General features: G+C 43.5%; 1 protein-coding gene across 1 annotated transcript in view; it reads left to right on the top strand.

Annotated features, from left to right (window-relative positions):
• The window catches only part of CRACR2A (calcium release activated channel regulator 2A), a 139,691-nt gene extending 123,109 nt beyond the window's left edge, over positions 1-16,582 (top strand). Inside the window, exons 17-19 of the mRNA XM_016150146.2 lie at positions 6,860-6,961; positions 9,212-9,288; positions 10,941-16,582. Coding sequence (XP_016005632.2) covers positions 6,860-6,961; positions 9,212-9,288; positions 10,941-11,025 — 264 coding nt within the window. The 3' untranslated portion in view covers positions 11,026-16,582. The remainder of the gene's footprint in view (positions 1-6,859; positions 6,962-9,211; positions 9,289-10,940) is intronic.
• Positions 16,583-17,113: the final 531 nt, after the last annotated feature.

The raw sequence follows: 17,113 nt of genomic DNA, 5'->3' as shown, positions 1-17,113 counted from the left end.
GGTCTTAAATTTAAGTCTTTAATACATTTTGAGTTTATTCTTGTACATGGTTTAAGAAGATAGTCTAATTTCATTTCTTACATATATCTGTCCACTTTTCTCAACACCATTGGTTGAATAGACTGACTTTAACCCATTCTATATTCTTGCCTTTTTTGTCTTAGATAATGACCATATAGGCATGGGTTTATTTCTGGGCTCTTTATTCTGCTCCATTGATCTATGTGTCCGTTTTTATGTTAGTACCATGATGTTTTGATTACCGTAGACTTGTAGTTTAGTTTGAAATCAGGTATAATGATATCTCCAACTTTGTTCTTCTTCCTCAAGATTGTGGTGGTTATTTGGGACCTTTTGTGCTTTCATATAAATTTTGGGATTAATTGTTCTAGTTTTGTGAACAATACCATGGGTATTTTGATTGGAAACGCATTGAATCTGTAGATTGCTTTGGGTAGTATGGAAATTTTAATGATCTTAATTTTTCTTCTTCATGAGCACGGTATATGCTTCCATTTATCTATATCTTCTTTAATTTCTTTCTTCAAAGTCCTATAGTTTTCTGAGTACAGGTCTTTTACCTCCTTGGTTAAATTTATGCCTATGTATTTTATTCTTTTTGATGCAATTGTAAATGAGATTGTTTTCTTAATTTCTCTTTCTGATTGCTGGATATTGGTGTATAAAACTGCAACTGATTTCTGAATATTAATTTTGTATCCTGCCACTTTACTGAATTCACTTATTATAATAGCTGATGGATTCTTTAGAGTTCTCTATATATGGTTTCAAGTCATCTACAAGTAATGACAGTTTTGCTTCTTCCTTTCCAACTTTGATGCCCTTTCTTTCTTTCTTTCTTTCTTTCTTTCTTTCTTTCTTTCTTTCTTTCTATTGTGGCTAGGACTTCCAGTATTATACTGAATAAAAGTAGTGAAAGTGGACATCCTTGTCTCCTTCTTGATCTTAAAGAAAAAACTTTCAACTTTCACTGTTGAGTATGATGTTAGCTATGGGTTTGTCATATATGTCCCAGCCACAAACATTTAATTGTCCCTCAATATCTGAATTTTGATACGTACCAGAGCTGGACAGGGACAGTTCAAATAGTCTGGGATTAGTAGGGATGAACAGAGACAAATTTATGCAACTGCCCTCTCTGCTATTATTAAGGGGCTGTAGTTTCTAAGACTCCTTTTTTTTGCACAGAGAACCTGGAATCTAGCAGGAGAGATGAAAGATTAGGTTGTTGATTCTGATGGTGGAGGCGAAGAAATATCAGAGAGCCATCATCTCAGCTTACAGCATGAGTTCCGTCATTCCCGAGCACTGGGTGTCTGTCATATTCCTGCATGGGGTGGGGCTGAAAAGTATTGTCAGCATGTACCTAGCAAGAGTCCCCATGGAGCACTAGAGCATCTATGCGCTTAGGAGGACAAGCTGAGATAGAAAATTTGTACATGATTAACTCTATCAGCGTGTGGATGGGGTGGTTTTGCATAATTTGCAGTTTGAATTTTGCTTCTTAAAATTAGCAAAAGATATAGTTAAACTCTAAATGATGAGTCCAAACCTGGATGAACATCAGGATTGCCTGTGGTGCCTTCAACCAAAACAGATGCCAGGGTCTTTTCTCCCAGATAGAATGGTTCAGAAACTAGAAATTAATAAAAGAAAACAGTTTCCCAGGTGTTTCTCAGCCACTATAGTTCCCAGCCTAAACAAGTGCTTCTCAAACTCCAATATGCATAGGGAATATCCTGGACATCTTGCTAAAATGTAAAGCTGACTCAGCAGGTCTGGCCTGGGCCTAGATTCTGCATTTCTAACAAGTACTCAGGGAAGTGATGCTGCTGGTCCAGGTGCCACACTTTGAGAAGCAAGGCTCTAAGTTATGTTCAAAGATGTTCAACAAAAATTTTCTAAGCCTCTCCCACATGTCCATCACTCTCAAGGCACTCCAAGGGACTCGGTACAATGGACCCAGTTTGGTAGCCCAGGGTTCTACAAGCAAGTGCAGGAGGCTGTGTCAGATGGCGGACTGTGTGTTGCAGGTGTGGCATCATAAATGCAATTATTCTCCATATTCTTGAAAAGCTAACTCCTTCTGCCTTGGCAACCAGCAATCAGAGGTGTCAGGTGATAGATTCAAACTTGACACCTAATCTGATCAGAGGGGAACTGAAAATAATAAGTACTTTGTATTTGTGGAGCACCTTGTTTTCCATAGAGCTTCAAGCACTTTGCTAACTCCCTTACCTGGGGAAGGGCGGGTGGAGGGGACCTTTAATAACAGGCTTAAGTTTCTGAAGCCTTATTATTAAGTGAATACTGGCCACCTGTTCCCAGTGCCCCTTCTTCCCACAAACTGAAAAGCAGTGCAAGAATAAAGGGCTGAAATTGCCTCAGATTATACATGGCAAAGACTTACTCTTGGGAGAAATTGTGTGGGATAGGAACAGATGCTTGGAAGAGGTATCAAGTTCCCTTAGCATCCCACCTCGGCCACTTCCAAGCCATGACACCAAGGCCAGTCACTCAGTGAAAGAGTAGACTGGAGGCTCTGAAAGGACCCTCCTGGCCCCCACAGTTTTTGTCATTGGTTCTATGTGGGGGCCAGGATAGGGCAGGAGAACATGTCCATCAGAGGACCCTAGATGGTCCTTGAGCACAGAGGTAGCCAAAACTTTTTGGTACAGAATAATCATTCATCCTGCTTTATGAATAGGAGTGTCCTGCCCCCATTACTGTTCTCCCACTCCACCCTTCCTAGCCCTTTCCACCGAGGCAGCTTTACTTTGCCCACAGGGCCTTCTGCAGAAGAAGCCCAAGCTGGGCTCTGATGCACTCTATGCTGATGCCTTACCATCTTACGTTTCCTATACACCGTACGGGAAATCAAAGCAGTTAGCCATTCCTGCCAACTCAGCATTCCCAAACTTCCCCTACCTCCTCATCTCAATCTAAAGAAGAAACTGATTGAGCTCTAAGAGCTCTATGCTTAGCCCATGGGACACACCAGATATCTGAAGACTTTGGGGCCCATATCAGATAGAGATTATAGGATTTGGTACACACCTAAGTGGCTGGTATTTTCCTAAATCCAAATTGTTTTTCCCTACCATTTGCAGCCCTAACATGTTGGACTTCGATATGAGATCTTTTTGTCATTCTATAGCAGTATATTGTTAGACCTATTATCAAGGAAGTGGAATATGACTGGCATCGGTAAGCTAACAAAACCAGTGTCATTGAGCTAGAATAACAAAACTTGTAGATTAATCTAATGCAGCCTCTTGTTTTATAGATGAGAATTCTGAGATCCAGAGAGAGGAAGTGACTTGTCCGAAGGCACCCACAACTTGTCAGATGGTACAGCCAGAACTAAAATCTAGGGCTTTGCCACTGCATTATGCTTCTTTCTCAACACATGGCCCATGGTTGAAATCTGCTTCTGAAAAATAGGTGTCTATTTCTTTTTCAGTACTTCTAGCTTCCATCTCAAAGCAGAACAATTCTTCAGCTGAAACGGAACAGGCCTACTTTCCTCTCCTTTCATGGACTGCTTTTTAATTCTCATTTTGTGATTTTGTCATTGGTGACAATGTACAGCACAGAGCAAAAAATAGCAGTTTGATTTTTTCCCCACATTCCAAGTTGAGCTTGAAGTGCTAGCAGTTTGAAATGAACTACACAAATAAATCTTGTTTTGACTCATAGTCCAGGGGTGGATAAATATGGAAACCCCCAAGATATAATTTTGCAGTCATTTTTTTCTTAGTATAACTGCATACTTTAATGCGCTGAGAAATTTTTTTGTTCTGGTAGCATTATCCCGGGTAAGTGCTTTTCTTGCCTCCCAGCAAATAGATATTAAAACACACACACACACACACACACACACACACACACACACACACACACACATAACACACTCTACAACCAACCAAATTCAACAGCTGCACATTCTGAGCTGAATGCCAGTGCTCTGCTTCAAATTGACAGTCCTTGTTATTTAAAGCCAGAGATGTGTAATCTTTTGAATTCCAACATGTCTGTCTTCCAACAAGCTCAAGTTCAAAGAAAGGCAACTGAAGTGACAGAAGGTATAGAGAGGCTTCTGTGTCAAAGTGAGAGGACAGAAACCAGCTTTAGAGGCCATGTGACAGCTCAGAGAAGAGATAGTTGCCAAAAAGGAGCAATTGGGGCAAGCCCCACTGAGGGACAGCAGAGCCACAACAAAATCAGGTCTCCTACAGAGAGATCGTGCGCCCACCTAAGGAGTTTCCATTCCTTCCCTCTGACCCACCACATGTATGGGATTATATCAACGTCTATAGATGTGTCAAAAGACCTTAGACTTGTTCTTAAAAGGAGGTGGGCTTTGGGTTTTTGAAAGGAAGTGTCACTTCATCTGGTGGATAATTATGAGCATCTTTGTGCCAAGCAATAAATAGGCTGAAAACCTAGTTAGGTGCGCAAAAGGTATGAAATTCAGGCAAATAGCTCAAGACTTGAGGTTAAGGTGAGAGAAGACTATGAAACACTTGCTCCAACCCCAAACCCTCCTTATGACCCTGTGTAAGAGATTAATCTTGGGCCAGGGTGACATCCACTAACTCCCCATGATAGCACACTCTCCAGCATTATGTGTATTCTCACTTATTTATGCCATATCTTTGGAGAAATGCCTGATTCTCCTTTATCAGTGGAAGGCTAGTGCCCACTGAGAGGAAGCAAGTTGTCCAGAGTGTCTGTGTAAGAGGAACAATGAACAGAAATCACAGCTCCAGCTGGGGACTTGGCTTTTTTTCCGCTTCTTCTAAGCTCTTTTATTTTTATATCCAGGAATTTTCTTAAAGAATAAGACTGTCCCTTCTTTTCCCAAGACGTACAGTGCTGTGTTTGGTGCATGGGGCTCAGACGTTCCCTATCTCAGTCCTTTAGTTCCTAGCATCCCCTTTGCAAGCCGTCACCCACTCCAAGATACCAGACTCGAGTTAGAATCCTGCCCTGGGATTTCAAGTCTGATGTTCATATTTTCAGAGAGGTTCCATGTGAAGAAATCCCACGAGTCTTAGTCATTCCTCACACATCAATCTACAAATATCTCTCTCTCTCTCATGTGCTCCAAACAGCAAGCCTTTTGGCCCATTTCCCTGTTTCCTCCTCTTTTCTTCCATTTCTGTGAAAAACTCTTCACTCAAGTTTGGTGAAGCACAGTCAGAGAATGAGGTATTCTCATTAATCAATACTCTGGGAACAGGGAACCACAGCATTGTCTACATACCCACTTATGGAATTATTGTAATATGGTGCAATCCACTTAACATGTCAACTACAGTGTACATAATTGAATCTATTTCGATGGGTCAGAAGACACTGTAAGATCTTATAGTGCCTTGGAGTCATCTTTACCAACATTCATTATGATCTCGCCATGGATATATGGAAATATTGCTTTTAGAGAGTTCTAGTTTATAATACACTAAATAGCAGAGAGTTTTCTGGAAATCAGAATGTAGAGAAAAATGTTAGAGAATTGTGGACCCATCTACTAAAGCGTCCTCATAACTCATTGACTTTGATGTTGAATGTTCTTTTGAATTCTCTGAGCCTCAACGCTCATTTAGTAAATGAGAAATTTTTCACTATTGAAAGCAATAAAACAAATGTGTAGATTAAGGAAATATTGAGGCTTAATTTCAAATGTAATTGCATTTAAACTTAAAATAGATGTACCTATTGGATGGAATTTGGACATGTATTTGAAATGGTAATGTGAAGTAGCTGAACTATTAGCAAAACGGTAATGGCTTATTAGTTTCTTATCTCATAGCCCTCTCTATTTATTAAAACATTTAGCTACAATGAATAAATTTGTTATCAAATTATGATTAAAAGGCCCTGAATAAATATCTCACACAGTAAAAATAACAACTTTTTTCAAAGTGAACATTACCCTGTTTACTCATTGAATAACTGTGTCCTGGGCCCTCTGCCTGCCCTCAGGAGAGGTATGTGCAGTGTACCTATTTTGCAAGGGAGAACACCCACGCTGCAGACTCTGGGTGGCAGACTCCTGCTGACCTGCCATAGCCACTGGAGGAGTAAATGGGGTTAACTTTGCATAAACGTGTTACTTCTGGGCCAAGAAGTCCAGCCACACGGTTTGCTCCATGCAGGGCTTCTTTCAGAGCCAGAGCACCCAATGACAGGGCTCTGTGGTGTCCCATGCGGTAACATCCAATGAGTTACACAACAGTCATTTATCAGGCACTATGGAGCCAATACCATGAGTCAGATTTGGACTCAACCCTCAAGGAGCTTATATGCCCAATATGAAGCCCCTGGAGATGCCCCTTCTAATCGCAGCAGCCCCAGTAGCAGCTCCAGATCACATTACATTAATTCCTTTTGTTCATTCTGGCTCATTGTGATGAAGCCTCGTCACTTAGGAATGCCTTCAGAGGTGCCATAAGCCCTGTAAAAGGACACATAGTGCATGAGTGTCAACTGTGCCCCATACTGCTACCTACTCCCAGCACGCCTGGGGAGCTGCATGTTTTATCCAGCATCCAGGGAGAGTGGTGAGGGCCGGAGGAGTCACCGTACTGATGGATACTGGAGGTGCCCAGAGGCAGGCCTCAGGTATCTTACAGAAGCCTTATGAACTGAGGCTCTCAGAGAAGGTGGCTCTCCCTCTCAGCTTTCAGGATGATTTTATTATTACTTGGCCTATTGTGGCAGCAGAGGATTCACAAGCCAGATTGTGTCTTTCCCGCTAGCATTTCAAGCCTGCCCTTTCATGTTCTCTTTATGGATGCTTTTCTCAGTTGGGGGATTGTCTGTTTTACAGGAAGCTGTGGGAGACTGCATTCCTGTTCTTCTGCTGGGCAATAAAATTGACAATGAGAAAGAGCGGGAAGTTCCCCGGGGTCTTGGAGAGCAGCTTGCCAAGGTAAAGAGCAGGCATTTCCATCTCTATGGAGAGGGTGCGACCCAAGGGCAGTCAGGCATATGCCAAAGCATTTTGGTGAGAGCCATATCTGGAAGCCTCCGGAGAAGGAAGCAAGTGGGCAAGGTGGGTATCCTGGCATCATGTGAATAGTCCAGCTCCTGTGCATGTGGAAATTTCCATAGAAAGCTACAGGCTGCGAAATGGAGTTGGCTAGGGATGACTAGGGTATGGGGAATTTCTCCAAACTCTCTTCCTCAGGACTCAGATTTATAAATTCTTAGGTAGTAAGAGGTGACTTATTTCAGTTCCCATCTAATGCTTGAATCCCATCATCTTTGTTTCCACTTGATCACCTTCAGGGATGAAACACTCACTATCCGCAGGCTGGTTCTTCTTTGGACAGCTCCGTTAGAGAGTCCATCCTTTCTGTCAAGATTGAGCTTCAAAGCTGTAAACTCAAATGGATATCCTACCAATGAAACAAGCAGCAGCCCTCTTACCCAAGCCAGAAACCAACAGGCTTGATGGAAATCAGGCAGCAAGACACGTGATGCTTATTCCTGGGCTGCTCACACTGCCTCAGAGTGGTTTTCAGGGAACCCTGTGTCCAGGAAGATGGGGTGCTATCCAGCCCCAGGATTTATAATTCTTAGTGTGCTCACTCTAAACAGAGGCTCATGACCTCATATGCCAGGGAAATGGCACAGATAATAAGATTCAAGGAAAAAAGAAGCAGAAGGGCCTGGTAGGTGTTCCTGTGGAGGGTCACTGGGCAGCTACATGTCCGTAGTCCCTCCTCCTCAATTCCAAAATCCAAAAAGCTGAAAACAGAAAGAATATTTGCATTTCATCTGGCAGAAAAACCTTACCAGAACTGACACAAGGCTATTTATGGTCTTTGTGTACTGCATTTGGAATGAATATTCAAATTTTTCACTGAAGAAATATTAATATATTTGATGATAGGGTACTATGCCAGGTTCACCTGAGAGTATCATATAATATATAGTATAAACATGTATTATCTTTCTGAAACTCAGAATTTCTGGATTCTAAAATATATCTGGAAATTTCTGGATTCCTAAATATATCTGGATCCAAGGAATTTGATTAAGAAACTGCTAGCCTGTTATTTTATCATCTCATTTTCTTTTTTCTTTTTTTCTGTTAGAAGAAAAGAAAGAAAAAAACAGAAACCCTGAGAAATTAAGTGATTCATTCAGATTATCACAACAGCTCCCCAGCAGTGGGGTCAGGACTTGAAGCTGGGAGACAAATCATGCCTTCCAATTCTAGGTTCTATGTACCCCTCGCTCCCCAATCATGGAGCCTTCATTCTTCCACAAACTGACCAAGAGTCAGAGTCTGGCAGAAATATGTCTGGAGGGGAGGTTGATGAGGGCAGAGGATAGAGCTGGATCTGCAGGGTGTGGAGCAGGAAAGATGAACTGGGAGCCAGCATTTGCAGAGGCTCCTGATTTACAGCCACAAAAGTATCCTCACTTAACTGTCCACATCCCCACAGGACATCAGCCTCCGGGGCTCTATTCCATGAGCATTGTCATAAGGAAGCAGGACAGTTATTAATGGGGGTGATAAATGGAATACAATGAGCATTGGCCAAACCCCACCACCACGCAGGCAGCACAGCCTTCACCCAGCGAAGTGATGGACAATTGTCCTGTGGCACCAGTGCTGACAGTTCGAGCAGCTAGAGTGTCAATTAACTGGTGTGAAGGAGAATTTCTATTGGAGTGCCTTAATGACATCTGTCCCAATGCTCGTGGCATGCCCGTGTCCTGGAAAGAGCGTGCTGCTGGGAGCCCCGCCATTAACTAAATATGTGGCTAGAGCAGGCCCACCACTTATGTCTTCTCTAGCCTCGGTTTCCCTGCCCGTGAAGTGGGAAGAATATCACTCAACCTGGCCTTTGTGTCTTTGCCTGCATCACAGGCTGGTATGAAAAGGAAATGAGCATTTACATGCTCTACCAGAGAGCAATTTGAGAAAGCATAGGACACTAAAGTAGCTTACGGCCTTGTTGTTTTACAGCTGTTATAGCTCATGGGGGAGATAGTTGCAGGACTGACCTCGGTTAGGTGGCCGGAGGAAACAGAGGTCAACCTCTTAAAGAGTGAGGAGGAGGCCAGCCAGGGTAAGGGTAAATGCAGATGAGGTATTCTCCCCCTCCCCACCCCCAAGGCTCCTTCTAACTGCCCTCTGTTTATTTTCTCTGTTTTATGATTCTAGGAGAACAATCTGATCTTCTATGAATGCAGTGCCTATTCCGGTCATAACACCAAAGAGTCCCTCCTCCATCTGGCCAGGTAGAGACACAGCTCAGCAGGTGGCATGACTCTGCTATGCAGGTCTGGTGGGAACCACTGCATTTACTACTCCCTACCCCCGCCTCTGGGCCTGTCTTCTGTCTGCCTGAGCCTTCTGGGTAAAGGGGCCAGTGGCCTCAGCCTTTGTCTGGGATTTCAGGGGTCAGGGGCAGCCTTCTGAACACAATAATGCCAAAAATGAAAGCCTCCCCGCATGTCGCCCACTGCTGCAGTCTTCTTCTGGAGTCTTAAAGGAATCCTCTTTTTAAATGCAAATGATCCTGGGAAAGGTCAAATCATAGGTCTCTCAACACTGGCTGATATCTTAGCAGAGATTAGTTGGCAGCCAGCTGGAAGCAAGAATAGTTAGGGCTGCGGAGTGGGGGGTGAGGAGCGGAAGGGGCTGTGATGGGGAACCAGAGGCACCCAAGGCGATGATGCTCAAAGACTGTTCCCATGGAAAGACTGGTTCCACAGCCTCTGCCTACACCAAAATTAAGAAAACAAAACCACATAGGGCCCCACTTGGGCATTAGCTTATTCATTAATTTAGACATTCATTTCATTCCATCCATTCACCCATCAAACAAATACTTAATAGTGCTCATTTTGTGCTCAGCATTCACTCAGCATCTAAAAATATTTTTATTTGAGTAATTTAAAAACCCAGAACAACTCCTTCTATGCATTAGAGAGGTTGTAGAGTTATGGAAGACCTTGGGGAAAGTTCTAGGCTTCTCTGCCACGGATTCCCAGAGCAAGTCACCCTTTCTCTCTGAGCTTTGTCCCTAATGTTGGAACATCAGTCATACCTTCCCTGCCCTCTCACAGGTTATTGTAAGAATCAAAAGAGATTCTTAAGGTGGAAAGCACATTGGCTGTATAGACCAGGGATAAGATCCTTACCACAAGGAGTCCCCTACTCCCAGGTGGTGGACCAGTACCAGTCTGTGGCCTGTTAGGAACCAGGTCACACAGCAGGAGGTGAGGAGCAGCTGAACAAAGCTTCATGTGTATTTGCAGTTGCTCCCCAGAGCTAGCATCACCACCTCAGCTCCACCTCAGATCATCAGGCATTAGATTCTCATAGGAGTGCTGGTCCCTGGTTCCAAAATGTTTGGGGACCACTGCTTACCACTATTTTTAATTTTTAGTCCTTCACTTCCTACGTTTAATCTGGAGCTGTGGCCGCATGGGACAGCCCTTCCATAGAGTTCATAATCAAGAAATATATTTTCTGAGCTTCTATTGTGTTCTGGGTACTGTGATAGTTTGCAGAGACACAGAAACAAACGATACAGTCTCTTCCCTCAGCATCTCCTTCTTTGCTGAGGGAGCCAGATAAGGAGCAGTGCGTTATGATACTGGGTGATGGGGTTATAACAGAGGAAGAGTTAGAGTGCTATCAGGAGCACTTATACCACCTAAAGGATCAGGGGAGGCTTCCTGGAGGAGGTGTGATAAAGCCTCCATATTAACTAAACTCAGGCTTTATAAATTAAAGTCATGTACCTGTACTCCCCAAGGGGAGACTTGGAATGCTTTCTCTGATGCTTTGGTAAGGCTGAGGTCCCTCCTCATTACCCAAATGGCCTGTGACCTGAGGGCCTAGCAGTCCTCCACCACTGACACTGTACCTTCCCCTCTCTCAGGATCCTCAAGGACCAAGAAGACACGGTGAGAGAGGACACCATTCAGGTTCACCGACCTACCAAGAAGAAATCTTGCTGTGGCTGATAAGTGGCCTTCCAGGACTGCTCCACCCAGGCCCAAGGTCGTCAGGCCTACCCTGTATCCTGTACACGGCTCCTGCACAGATGCTTCCACCAAGACCTGCCTAGACCTTTGTCCTTATCAGTGACTTGCCTCCTCAAAAAGGAGGGGGAGCACAACTAGTCAGGAAAGCTGCTCTTGGAGCATCTTGGAGTCTTTTATCTCCCTTCTTTCTCTAGACCCCAGATGCCCATTTCTTCCCTGTTCTCCTCTCCCGCCGCCCCCACCCCCCCCCACCCCATCCTGGCTTGGGGGAAAGAAACAGATGGTCTTTTCTAGAAAAGCCGCCCAAGTGCCTTCTCCACCTCCCTTCTCCCCTCCCTTTGCCTTTAGGAGCTTCAGCACTGCGGTTGCCATGGCAACTGAGCAGGGCTGACTTGCTGCTGCCTGCAGGCCACAGATACAGCACTTGGGCATTGCTAGGGCGGTTGGTCTGGCTCTGGTCCCTGTTCTCTTTATGCCAGTGGGACACACTTGGCATGTGCTTCGTAGAGTTCAGATGCTTTTGTGGTGTTGAGGGAAGCAAACCAGGGCACCCTCATCATATTCCCCATACCCTATCCCCTGGGCTCCTTTCCAGGCTTCAGGGCCCAGGCTCTCTCAGCTGCCCCTGGCCCACGGTATTTGCCCCCATGGGTTCTCCAGAATGGTGCCTTACAAAGAACCCACAGCCTTTCCTCTCCACCGCCCACCGGCAGCCAGGACTCCAAGGCAGACTGGGGGTGAAAAGTATATGCCTGGGGTTAGGGAGTGGGCTTACTTCCCACCTAACTTTGAGAGATGAAAAGAAAACTAGCGGGAAAATACCCATCTGCTGCTAAACAGAGCAACCATTTCTGGAGGGTATAAATGAGGTATATATAGCTATGTAAAAGCCACTTTCTAAATGTTTCTCAAAATAGCTCTTCGAAAAATCGCACATGATGATTAACGGGGTAGATTGACATGCAGGCAGTGAGACCCAACACAGGTCCATAGTTACTGACTTCATTTTATTTTATTTTATTTCCAGAAGACTGTATTAAAAAATAGTGTGGCTCTGATGGTGACATTTTGCTAGCGTTTGTGAAGTGAACAGAGTGTGGCTGCCGGCCTCAGTACCCCTATCACTGCACCAGCAAAGGGCACTCAGATTAAGGGCACCCCCCACACACACACACACAATGGCAGTGCTCCAGCGTCACTGGATGGCTGTCAGTGGGGCTGGTGAGGGCACTCTTGCCCTGGGTGGGAAGTTGGATACAAAGACCATAAAGATCACTGCCAATTACCATTCTGTGGCAGCATACCAGGCTCCTACAGGAAAATGGGCAGGGAAGGAAGGGGTCAGACGCTGTCCACAGGCAGTCAAGATGGTGACCTAAGAAAACTAAACATAGCCAACAAGGTTGGGGAGAGTCCAGAGTTCCCATGGCTGTTCCCTACAGCCTCTTCTCCAGACCCCCAAAAGGATCAGAACCCCATGGGTCACCAGGCAGGTGCCAACCTCCTGTGGGCAGATTTCCTCTTTGTCTCTCATCCAGCCTTTGTAGGCACTAGAAGGCCCATGAAGGGTGTGGAACAAAATCCAGCACTGAGCACCGGGAGGTGCCCGATGATCCTGGGCAAACCAGCTCCCTCCCTGGGGCCCATCTTATCAGTAAAATGGAAGTGTGGGCTATTTGATGCTTCAGGCTTTTACCTCCCAGAGTGCTTACCTCTCACTTAGGCTGTCCCTGGCTTCTAGTCCAAGTTTGAAGGGAACTCACAGGAAACTCCTTTCCCTAAGAGAGGGCTCTAGTGGGTTTCATTAGTGGGATGCAGGGGGGAGGGGTCACCCAGAAGAGGCTTTCTCTTATCTGTGTGTATGTGTGTGTGCACCTGTATGTGTGTATTTGCTGTGTGAGTATATTGTGTGTATTTAGAGGGGGGTAGAAGGTACGGATAGCCATGGAGAAAAGAAAGCAGCTCTCCTGTTTCTGACAAAACAGATATGCCAATTTAATTTATGGGGAAAATAGGCTATGCCTGGGTTTCTCCAAGCCCACAGATGCATTTATCCCACGAACCTGATCCATAGCTTGGGCTGCCTTTTTCCATTTAGGAAAAGTGCATTCAGGGTTTCAAGCAGGGTAGAGTGACCCTGGTGCCTGTCCTTCCAGCATGTGGGATAAATCCCCACAAATCCTCAAAGGTCCTGGCAGAGAGAGGGGGCAGGAAGAGTCTCTGGGCCTCTGCTGCTCCCTTCTCCAATACCACTTGACAAAAGAATGGAGCATGGGGACTTCAGAGAGACTCTAAAAAACTCTGTGTCTCCAGGCCTTAGCCCCCCTTTCTCTCCCATTGCTTTCAAGCCATGGTGGTGATCAAAGCCACCCCAGTGGCTGCTGTCCTGCCCCAGAGCCAGCACTGCCATCAGGAAAACCTTCTGGCTCCATCCCATTTACACTGCTGTAATGATCTTGAGCAAGTCACTTCACCAGGTTTCATGTGCATCTGTAGACTGGAAGTTTCAATGGCGACCTCACAGGGACATTTTAACTTTTAAATGAGGCAATGTATGTGAAGTACTTAGCACAATGCTCAGAATGTAATAGGTACTCACAAGTAGGGACTATTTCTGTCAACATCGAGTTGCTGTCCAGACCACTTGCCTTCCTTTAGTTTCAGATTTAGAACCAACTAACAATGAGTGTCTACCCATAACTAGGCAATCCCACAAATACCACCTTGTTTGCGTGCCCAACTGCCCAGCCAATTTGCCGGGAAGTATCTGGCTTTGCCTGGTGGCCCTGCTCTCCTTCTGGTTTTCCAGTCAGTGTCTGTAGCCTATCAGTGCCCATGGTCTTGCTGCAGCCCACAGGCCACCCTCCCTCCCTGCCATGATTCTCCAGAACTCAGATGCCAGCTCAGATCTGGTGCCAGCTCCTGGGTGTTTAACTGGGAATGACCTATGCTCATCATCACCCCAGACCCTCACTTGCTCCCCTATTCTGACTCCTTGTACTTCTTCTGGGGTCTGCTGCTGCCCGCGGTCCTGAATTGCCAAGCCATGAGTTCCAGCACCGAACCAACGTCCCAGTTGTTTTGCTCCTTGTCTAGCATTTATTTATGTTCACAGTCTCTTTGGTGTCTTTTCTGTTCCACTATGATACCCTACCTTTATCTCACCTCTCCACATTCTGTACTCTTTTTCTATTCCTAATATCTCCACCCAGTTTTGGACTCCCCTCCTTCCTACTCTTCCCTGGGCTCATTCTAGGCTACACCTATACAGTCCATCAAAAATGGTTCTACCTTTTATCTCTGTCCATAGAAGACACTGCTCAAAAGGATCTTAAAGAGATTTTAGCTAAGGTGTTAGTGCGAATGGTGGCTTCAGAGCAATATCTATACTTTAAAAAAAGAACTCTGAGAGACGCAAAACTTCGACCCAAAAGAATGAATCCCTAGTAGTAGACTATTAAGCACCGTAATGAATCATGGGTATCAAATATTTAGAGCAGAACTGCCTTCTCCTATATTACTTATAACTCAGTTTGCTTCCTATATTTCTAGGGTCACATATGTTTATAATTGTTTATGTCCTCTTGATGAATCGACCCTTTGTCATTATAAAGTGTCCTTTTTGGTCGTTAGTAGTAATTTTTGTCTAAAGTCTAATTTGTCTGACATTAGCATAGTCACTCGTTCTTTTCTAGTTGCTGTTTCCATGGTATTTTCCTTCCATATTTTCACTTTCAACCTATTTGTGCTTTGAATCTAAAATAAGTCTCTTGAATCATGTTTTTAATCTGTTCTTCCAATCTCTGCCTTTTATTTGGAAAGTTTAATCTACTTACATTTAATATAATGAATAAAGTAAGATTTATGTCTGCCATTTTGTTATTTCTTTTCTATATTTCAATGTCTTTTTTGTCTGTCCTTTATCCCTGCGTTCTTTTGTGTTGAATAGTTTTTTCCACTGTGCTATTTTAATTCCCTTTTTATTTCATTTACTATATTTTTAAAACTTCTTTTCTTGGTGATTGCCCTGGGGATTACTATTAATATCTCATTCATAACAACCCAGTTTTGATTAATACCTATGTTAATTTCAATGTTACAAAAACTTTACTTTTATATATTATCATTCCCTCCCTTATGTTGTTATTGTTATAGATTACATCTTTTTATACATTTTTTCCATAAACGTAGACTTACAGTTATTTTTTATGCAGTCGTCTTTTAAATCAGACAGAAAAAAAGGAGTTAAATCAAAAAACACATTTATACCATCTTCTATATTTAATTATGTAATTGTTTTTACTAGTGCCCTTTATTTCTTCATGTTTATTTAATTCACTGCCTACTGTCCTTTAATTTCAGTAGTATTTCTGTAACAAGAATACTAGCAGGTCTGTTAGGGACAAATTTTATGTTTTGTTTATCTGGAAATGACTGAGGGATAATTTTTCCAGATACAGAACTTTTGCTTGATAGCTCTTTTTTCCTCCCTGTCAGTAGTTTGAATATACCATCCTACTGTTTGTGGCCTCCATGGTTTCTGATGAGAAATCAACTATTAATCTTATTGAGATTTTTTTGTATGTGTTGAGTTGTTTCTTGCTGCTTTAGCTTTGGATTTCTTTGTCTTTCAACAGTTTGCTTTTGGTGTGTCTGGCTATGAATCTCTTTGAGTTTATCCTTCATGGATTTGGTTGAGCTTCTTGGATGTGTAGATTAATGATTTTCAATGAATTTGGGGAGTTTTTTGTCATTATTTTGTGAAATATTCTTTCTTCCACTTTCTCTTTTCTTTCTAGGACTCCTATGATGCATTTGTTGTTGTGCTTAATGGTGTCTCAGGTTTCTGAGGCTCTGTTCATTTTTCTTCATCCTTTTTTCTTTGAGTTCCTCAGACTGCATCATCTCAATTGCCCACTCAAATACACTGTTGGGACCCCTAGTGAATTTTTCATTTTCATTATTTTACTTGAAACTCCAGAATTTCTATTTGGTTCCTTTTAATAATTTCTATCTCTTTATTAATATTCTCTATTTGGCAAGACATTGTTCTCATATTTTTCTATAGTTCTGTAGCCATGGTTTCCTTTAGGTCTTTGAACATATTTAAAATAGCTGATTTAAAGTTTCAAAGACCACATATTGGTAGCCATCTGCCAGGTACACAAATCAAGCTCTGCTTGCCGTTCCCACTTCCTTCCTCGTGCTCCACACAGCATAGCCAGGACTCTGGGCTCATTCCTCAGCCTCACCTCTAACCTATTCCCCAAAGTATTTCTTCTCTTCTCCATTAGAGGAAGGACATGAAACTCAGAAGTCCTTCAGATACAAGAACCCTTCTCTCCACCCAGAGCTTATTGACACTGTGCTGGAGATGAGCTGCCCATGGAGGTGTCCAGTTCTTGGAGAAATGAAGAATGGCCAGGAATCCTCAGGGAGTTCCCACTCCTTCCAGGAATCTAGATATTCCATAAAGCTTCATTCAAAAGGGATAGGTGGGGGAAGGTTGCAAATCAGAAACTTAAAAAAAAAAAAAGACCACAGCGTAGTGTAGTTACTTCAAAATAATGAAATTACAGTTCGTAAATGTACAAAAACCAAGACTTAAGTGGCCTGTTGCTGACTGGCCTCAGGTGTATTACAATCTTTCCTCCTATCACATGGGGAATAGAAACTGGCTACACAAATTCCAACCAAGTTCGATCAAAATCCATAGGATTCTATTGGTTATTCCTTCCCTTCTTATCCTGGGGCATATACGTCAAGGTTGAGGAGAATGATGATGGTATCCTGATGACAGGTTACAGATGCTTTCTAAACCTCCCCCACTTTCTAACTCTATTAATGTTTCCATTAATAGACATGTTAATTATTAGTGGTGGCAGTAGCAAAGAACATAACTTCACCTTTCACACAGTTTAGTGGAGCCAAGTTAATGGAGGTACCCTACTTAGGAAGAACAATGCTGGAAATGACAGGGATTGGGAAACCATGTGGTGCTTGTCAGAGGACCTGAATGAAATCTGCGTGGAAACAGAGAAGCATTTGTGAGGTTGTACCATTTGTC

The sequence above is a fragment of the Rousettus aegyptiacus genome, unplaced genomic scaffold (assembly GCF_014176215.1).
Source record: "Rousettus aegyptiacus isolate mRouAeg1 unplaced genomic scaffold, mRouAeg1.p scaffold_m13_p_2, whole genome shotgun sequence".
Taxonomy (NCBI): domain Eukaryota; kingdom Metazoa; phylum Chordata; class Mammalia; order Chiroptera; family Pteropodidae; genus Rousettus; species Rousettus aegyptiacus.
The sequence above is the reverse complement of the archived record's forward strand: the minus strand, read 5'-3'. Positions and strand labels throughout refer to the sequence as shown.